The following is an 8,695-nucleotide window of genomic DNA, read 5'->3' on the forward strand; positions in this document are numbered from 1 at the left end:
TTAGTTTTACTAAAAGAATAGTGATTTGTTACCTCTCTGTTGGAATAAATTCAATTTGGCAAATAGGCCATTTCTATTCTATTCTATTCTATTCTATTCTATTCTAACTCTGAGACCACAGTTTTTCATTTTGAGTCTGTCATTCCTTTATCACTGCCTTAACTGTTTTTCCTGATGAACATACCAGTGTGTTTTATAATAGGCCATTAGCTTTTTTCTCCGAATTACAATCCTGTTCTCTTCTCAGGCTCTATGTCCCCAGTGCTTACATTAGTCACTGGAAAAACTGATTATCAAAAACTTGTCTACCAGTGGAGTCTACAAGGAAACAGAAATTCAAATAAGTAGAATGACTTAATATGGCCTTGGAGTCAAAGATGACCTCGACTATGATAAAGCAAAGTTTAAATTCTCCTTTGTATTACTATGCCCTGTATTTCTTTTCACGCTGTACATCTTTCAATCAAGTATGGAACAGCAGTGGCAGTGTTTAAGGGGATTTATTTGCTGGGGTGAATGATTGGTTGCTTATTGCCGTCAAAAGACTTATAAATAAAAACAATAAAATGGTCCTGAAAGAAATTAAAGAATACATAAATAAATGGGATGGCCTCCTGTGCTCATGTTTGGAAGATTTTTTATTTAATTTTAGGATGGTTTTAAAAATGTTTTCCAAGCATACCCCATTTTTGTTATTTTCAAATTATCATTGAATCTGTAGATCTTTGGGTAGTATTGCCATCTTAACAACTTTAATTCTAACTTAAATTTCTCCTAACGAGGGACCACAGCTTTGCTCTCATTCTGGGCTCCACATCCAGGACCAGCGGCATCAAACCCACCAGGGAGCTTGTTAGAGAAGCAGGGTCCTCGGGGCCCCTGGAGACCTGAGGAATCAGAATTTGCATTTCAACTACAGTCCCTGGGGAATTGTGTGCACAGGGAAGTGGAGAAACCTTAGTGTGGAACAGGTTTCCTCACCTTCTCGCCATTGACCCTTGGAGCTGGATAACTATTTTTGTCGGGTGTTGTCCTGTGGCTGATGGTATTCAGAAGCACCTCTTCAGACATGGACAGAAATCCCAAGAGCAACTCTGGTTGGGAACCACTTCCCAGAGTTTCAGAACCGGAAACATCCCGACATCATTGCAATGAAGACTACATGCTGATCGGTTTGGCCTTTGAGCAGCACATTGAGTTCCTCTGAGCCCATTTCTACAATAGCGAATACAGCTCATGAAAGTACTAATCATAGATGGTACTTTTGTCAAAATTAAACCATAGAATCCCTTTAGGGTGCTAAGCTAGTCTATGCTGCAGAAAATCGAAATGTATCTCTTATAGTTAATAAATACTTCATCATGAGGGAGTAAATGATGACTCTTAAGTTGTGATCTAATAATGAAATTCCTCATTGTTTCTGCTAAACTGTTACACAGCCAAAGGTTAGTACCCCAACTTGTTAAATTTTATTTATTGAAATTCAAGGATCCAAGAAGCTCAGAGGGTCCCCGAGGGACTGTGACAAACAGTAGTAACCTCCTCGCTTCTGGCAGCTTTGCACCCGACCACCTCCCCTGATGCCCAGCAAAACCTATGTGAGAACACATTTACGTCCCCCCAAAGATGAAAGTGCTGAAATCTTCCTAATGTCAAACACCTTACATACGGCGGGGCCAAGGGAAAAAATGAGCAAGGGGATAAGCCAACACTTCTTCACAAAAGGAAGCGCACGTGATTGGCTGCCAGGTGCGCAGTTACAAGGTCAACCACGGAAGACTTCATTTCACATGCCTCTGGCATCATTACTTGGGCAATTCGTCCTCATGGGGGCTGACAGCAGGTGAGGGCAGCCCTGTTATCCCTTTTGCTTTTTAATGTTTATTTCTTTCAGAGAGAGAGCACAAGCAGGGGAGGGAGGGTGAGAGAGAGAGAGCACAAAGCAGGGGAGGGACAGAGAGAGTCCCAAGCAGGCTCCATGCTATCAGCACAGAGCCCAACATGGGGCTGGATCTCACGAACGGTGAGATCTGAGCTGAGCCGAAACCAAGAAGAGGTCTCCTAACCCACTGAGCCACCCAGGCGCTCGTCTCCCTTCCCTATGTGAGGTCCTCTCATCGATACACTTAGACTCTGGGTATTGGTGTCTTTTTCACAAACCCAAGGGGCACCTCGAATCCTCATTCTGCATGTCAGCCACTGGACAGAGGCTTCCCCAGACCATGCTCTGTAAATACTCCCGACATCAGGACACTCCAGATTTGTACCAAATAACTTGCTTCATATGATTATGCTTGACCGCATGATGCCATCCGTATATTTATATTTTTGTTCTCTGTCCTTGGTGCTACACAGAACATACGCTGGTGAAGGGATTTCACCTTCTTTGTTCACTTTTGTTTTTGTCACAAATGTGTGTGAATATATGGTTAGTATGAAAACCCCAAGGGTATGAAAAATTATACAATTTAAAACATAAGGGATAATGAAACCAGGTTAAAATGACTAGTTTCCAAACAACTGTCCACAGAAATTTATGAGAAAACTAAAAACTAACTGAAATTGGCTCTAAAAAAGAAATTGTTAACGATATCAACATGGATTCATAACTAAATTGTCAATGGCCTACACACGAAAAAATGTAATATATAATGTTCCTACAATGCTCGGTTTGTATTTGTGGGATGACTCAGAAATTAGGTCTCAAAGTATAAGGACATTGACCATATGGCAAGGTTGCATTTCATTTCATTGGAAAAGGTTGAATTGCTAAATAACATCTAGAATAAAGGGATGTCTAAACTAATACTGGCCTCAGTGGATATCTGTCTGGAAAAATATGAAACTGGTCCTCTCCCGCAGACACGTTACCAACATCAGAGGGATTGTGACCTCAGTGTAAGTGTAACCATACAATATAGCAGAACATCAAGGAAACTACATACAACGTTCACAGGTGAGCAAAACCACTAAATAAAGCCATAATCTCAGAAGTAGGAAGATAGATTTATTTAAATAAAATTAAAAAATTTTATGATCAAAATATGTTGCAAAAATCAATTGAGAAACAATGATCTCAGGAAATCGTTTGAAATGTTGATAATGTTTTAAAAATAAAAGAGAGAGAGACAGAAAATAACCTATGGGCATATAATAATAATAAAACCAATCAGAATGGTCAACAAACATATGACCTTGGCTGAAACTGAGGGATGGTTTAGGAAAATAACAAGAACTGTCTCTCACCCAGCAGCCAGGAAAAAAACTTACAGGACTGTTACACTGTTTGTGCTGGAAACTTTCAAATAGGAGCCAAAGGGTTATTCTGAATTTGTTGGCATAAGAGTAAGTGTTACAAGGTTGAAGGCAGAACCTGAAAGCAGCTGTATTACGTACTGATACTGACATTCTTTCACCAGGAGTTTCCCAGTCTCTGCACCCATCCTGCCCAGAGCCTGCCCTGTGGTGGGGAGCGTCCTGTGCCCTGTAGGATGTTCAGAGCATCCGTGACCTCTCCAGCATGACAGACAAAGTGTCTCCAGACATTGATCAATGTCCCCTGGGGGACAAAATTATACTCCATTAGAAACACACATTGAATTTAACACTCTCAACATAGTTTTTCTAGCATGGCCATGATAGCAATTGAATGATATAGAATAAGAAAGATCTTCAAAAGTGTGAACGGCAGTCATTCGGGCGAAACTGACATTAGCACTGAATAAATACATTATAACTTAATTAAGCGAGCAAACACACAGACACAGCGATATGCTCTGGGCTAAATTGGATTGGCCCTCAGGAGATGACATTTAGTGTTCTCGACTTCCACTCTGTCTGACCCTCTCATCCACGGACTACGAGGCTGAGTTGTCTGACAGGAAGGTCTCCTTGTGGAAGTCTGAATCCCTCCCTGGATGCTGAATTTCTCCCTGGATGCTAGATTATAGATCATTTTCTCCTCAATGGAGAAAGCAGGAAGGTCAGAGACGCATCAGCCCCCAGCCATTATTAGTACTCAGAACAAAGAGACGAAAACCACACCCACTCCTGTCTAAGGTTGCACACACTGACAGACAGGAGACTAGGAGGTATTTTCGGCACCCTGTATCTGCTCGTTAGGTACATGTCTCTCTTCTTAGTCCAGCATGGCTCCCAAGTGGACAACCCTTTGGCACACAAAGGACATTTCTCTAATGAATCTCTGATCCCCAGAGACCAGTTTGGAAGTAGTAACTCCAGTTAGGTTTTTTGTTCTTCCTTTTCCATGAATGTGACCCCTTCCTGATGAGTAAACTCACAGCACCACTGTGAGTTACAGTTTCCTCCAGGTCTATGTATATGGGATCAATTCCTTGATTTCTCTTTCTGTTGCTTCATTATTGCTGTATAGAAATGCAACCGATTTCTGTACATTGATCTTCTATCCTGCAAAAATTCTTAACAAGATACTAGCAAATTGAATTCAACAGTATATCCAAAGAATTATTCACCATGATCACATGGGATTCATTCCTGAGCTGCAAGTCTGGTTCAATGTTTGCAAATCGATGTGATACATCACATTAATAGAAGAAAGAACAAGAACCATATCATCCTGTCAGTGGATGCAGAAAAAGCATTCGACAGAATACAGAATCTTTCTTGATAAAAATCCTCAAGAAAGTCGGGATAGAAGGAACATACCTTAACACCATAAAAGCCGTACCAAAAAAGGCCCACAGCTACTATCACCCTCCATGGGAAAAGACTGAGAGCTTTCCCCCTAAGATCAGCAGCATGACGGGGATGTCCACTCTCACCGCTGCTGTTTAACATAGTGTTGGGAGTCCTAGCCTCAGCAATCAGACAACAAAATGAAATAAAGGCATCCAAATTGGCAAAGAAGTCAAACTTTCACTTTTTGCAGAGGACATGATACTCTACATGGAAAACTGGAAAGACTCCACCAAAAAACTGCTAGAGCTGATACATGAACTCAGCAAAGTCTCAGGATGCTTGAATGTTTAGAAGTTACCTAACATCACGGCACTGAGCCCTGCATCAGGGCTGACACTGTGGAGCCTTCTTGGGATTCTCCCTGTCTCTGCCCCTCCCCCATCTCTCTCTCTCTCTCAAAATAAATAAACTTAGAAAAGAAACTCTCCAACAAAGCAGTTAAAGCTTATGTGACAGTATTACAATATACACAAATAGAAACTCGAAATATCTCCTGTTCATTTGCGTGTGGCTCCTTTAATTCACCAAAGCACACACTTTACATAATGCAGGTTATAGTGTGTAATTACACTCTGATGATTTAATTCAGTGGAAAAAAATCGAATGGGGCATGGCTAAGGTTAGGATCTAGAGAACGGGTAGCTGATTCTCACTTAAGAGAGCTGGGAGATCGCACTTCTAATGGGGAAGGACGCCAAATGTTAATATGGATGTATGAACGATGGAATTACATTTAAGTAATTCACATAATAAAGCAGTTTGTTTCCATAAAGAAAAGATTAACCTCCATACGGGAACTGTATCTGACCATAACAGAAAAACAACAACAACAACAACAACAGAGTCCAGTTATGAGACACAGAAGCCTGTTTGTACAGTCATTGCCTGACATTAGGCTTTTGATTTCTGAGGCATCCATTTCAAAGACCACCATTCATATTAACACATTGGCAGGCGTATGATTCAGTTACTATACAATCATGCAGGCCCCCCCTCCCACAAATCCCCCCATTAGAAAGCCCTGGTAATCTAGGTAACAACTGTGAGTGACCCCGCTTTTCCCGTTCGGTGCCCACATTCCATTACTGGGCTTTTTGTCTGGTCTTTGCTGTTGTTATTTTTGAGTACTGGGGGATAATATTCTATTATTCCTTTTCTTTAACTGTTTACATGCGTGTAGTTGACACACGATGTTACCTTAGTTTCAGGTCTGCAATACAGTGATTCAACTTCCCTGTACTTTATGCGGGGCTCACACAGGTGTACTGAAACCTGTCCCATTATACCCCTAGTACATCATCGATGACTATATTCCACACACTGTGTCTTCCATTCTCATTATTTATCATTCCATACCTCCATTCCCCCTCTCCTTGGCCCATTCGGCCCATTCTCCAACTCCACTCGTGTTTTAAATTCATCCATAAAAAATGAGCCCAGAAAAATATAGTCACTCCACCTATGGACCCCCCAAGAGCCAGATACTTCATAGTGCTCTCTTTCTTTCCCTGTTAAAGTCTCTCCCTCTCTGAGACCTCCTTGAATGGCCTTTGGGAATCCCATGTGCCCTCAGCGTTTGTGAGTAATGAACCTTGTGTTTTTAGAGTTCCCAGATGGGTGTTGTGGAGGTGTGCCTTGCAATCACAGTAGGTACCCCAAGGGCCAGTGCAGTCACAGCATAGGCTCTGGTCAGGGAAATGTCTGTGGGAATGTTCATGGGCATAGGTGAGTGCCTGGGCTTTCCTACCTTAGACATCGATGTCAATAGCCTGACATTTAGCCTGTTCATTTTAAGGAACACTGTTAGAGTCCACATTCTCAGGAAGAGTAGTTAAGGTAATGATATAAAAAGATTGACAGACTCAAGGTGAACACTGTGGTTTTGTATTCTCCCGGACAACAGAATTATGTAAAGAGCTTAGTGGCCAACTGTAGTTTTCTCCCATATGAGGAATGATTATTCTTTTGGGAAATCTTGGGGAAATCTACTTGGCATGATAGAAGTCATTTGAAATGAAAATATTTTTAAGAAATCCAACTTCTGAAAAATAAAATAGAAACGAGAGGGAGGCAAACCATAAGAGACTCTTAATGATAGGGAAGAAAGTGAAGGTTGCTGGAGGGAGGTGAGTGGGGGGATGGGTTAAATGTGTGATGGGCATGAACGAGGGCACTTGTAATGAGTGGTAGGTGTTGCATGTAAATGATGAATCACTAAGTTCTACTCCTGAAACCAATACTACACTATATGTTAACTAACATGAATTTAAATAAAATCTTGGAAAGAAAAAGAAAAAGAAATCCAACTTTCCCATTGTAAGATACAGAAATTTCTAGGCCTTTGTGACCCAAGGATGGGGAAAACATTGGGAACGTATGAAAATGGACAAAGGATAAACTGTACATCAGACAGAGCAGAAGCTTAATAAAATGATTTACTGAAATGTATAGAGAAGTTGAAATCAAACAAATGGAAATTCCAGGAAAGAAATAGAAAGATCAGATTCCACTTCCACAGCCTGATCAAGGGATAGCAGCTCCTGTCTCTCAGGCTCTGAGCCCTGCAATCAGGGGCACATCTTCAGCCCCAGGACAATTGGCCCTTACGTCCCTGGAACCCCAACGATTCTTTTCAGAGCCCTCTTTATGTCTCTGTTCCTCAGGCTGTAGATGAAGGGGTTCAGCATGGGCGTGACCACCGTGTACATCACCGAGGCTATGGCACTTGACCGTGAGCTCTGGGTAGCAGCAGAGCTGAGGTACACTCCTAGGCTCGTACAATAAAATAAGGAGACAACCGAGAGGTGAGACGCACAGGTGGAAAATGCTTTATACTTGCCCTGAGCTGATGAGATCCCACGTATGGAGGAAACTATCTTAGAGTAAGAGTAAAGGATCCCGGCCAGGGAAGCACCACCCAGCAGCACAGCTGCAAGATACATCACCAAGTTATTAATAGAGGTGTCAGAACAGGCAAGTTGGATCATCTGACTGAGTTCACAGAAAAAGTGGGGGATTTCCAAGGTTGTACAGAAGGACAGCCCCAACACCATTAAGGTTTGTAACAAGGAGTTCAGGACACACATGATCCAGGACACCAGAACCAGCAGTCCACAGAGCCGGGGATTCATGATGACCATGTAGTGTAGGGGGTGACAGATGGCCACAAAGCGGTCATAGGCCATCACTGTCAGAAGAAAGATGTCTAATCCTGCAAAGAGCAGGAAAAAATACATCTGTGTGATGCAGTTCTCATAGGTTATGACGTTGCTCTGTGTCTGGATGTTCCAGAGCATCTTTGGGACGGTGGTGGAGGTGACACAGATGTCACCAAAGGACAGGTTGGCCAGGAAGAAGTACATGGGCGTGTGGAGGTGGGAGTCAGAGCTGACGGCCCGGAGGATGAGCAGGTTCCCAAACACAGTGATCAGGTACATGGAGAGGAAAAGCCCAAATATGAGGGGCTGCAGTGCTGGACTCTCTGAAAATCCCAGAAGAAAAAATTCTGAAATTTGTGTATCATTTCCTGGATTCATGTGCTGGAGGTGACTACCAGGGAACAAAAAAAAAATAACATGACTGATTTTCTCAATAATGAACATTGCAAATATCATTGAAATTCTACGATTCTTATTTTGCATTCAAAAATGAATATCCATCATTTTTGTATGGAACTTGTCCCCGCTCAGCATCTCCATGCCAGCTCTGAATAGGTATTCACTTCCCACACTTAACATTTTCCCCAAGTGCTCGTATTTTCTATACTTTTAATGAGGAATTCTGTCACCCGTTTGAGGAATAACCTTGAGCACTGACTAACCTTCACGCAAAGTGTATAAGTGTCTAGAAACAAAAGCCTGGAGGGTTCAGTGATGGAGAAAGGGGATAAGCAAATGAGACCAGATAAAATATCAGGGGTGACAGGTGCTGTGAAGAAAAACAAAGCCTGTGTAAAGGGAAGCGTGGATGGAGGTAT

General features: G+C 42.0%; 1 protein-coding gene across 1 annotated transcript; it reads right to left on the reverse strand.

The window, feature by feature from the left end:
• Positions 1 to 7,322: 7,322 nt before the first annotated feature.
• Positions 7,323 to 8,333, reverse strand: LOC131510501 (olfactory receptor-like protein OLF4). The gene has a single exon (XM_058727689.1). It carries the CDS (start codon positions 8,331 to 8,333, stop codon positions 7,323 to 7,325), a length of 1,011 nt encoding a protein of 336 aa, XP_058583672.1.
• Positions 8,334 to 8,695: the final 362 nt, after the last annotated feature.

Source organism: Neofelis nebulosa, chromosome 4 (assembly GCF_028018385.1).
Source record: "Neofelis nebulosa isolate mNeoNeb1 chromosome 4, mNeoNeb1.pri, whole genome shotgun sequence".
NCBI lineage: Eukaryota > Metazoa > Chordata > Mammalia > Carnivora > Felidae > Neofelis > Neofelis nebulosa.

What these genes read in the sequence shown, in the direction of transcription:
- LOC131510501 (XM_058727689.1), bottom strand. Translation starts at nt 8,333, where the DNA reads ATGATATTTGCAATGTTCATTATTGAGAAAATCAGTCATGTTATTTTT.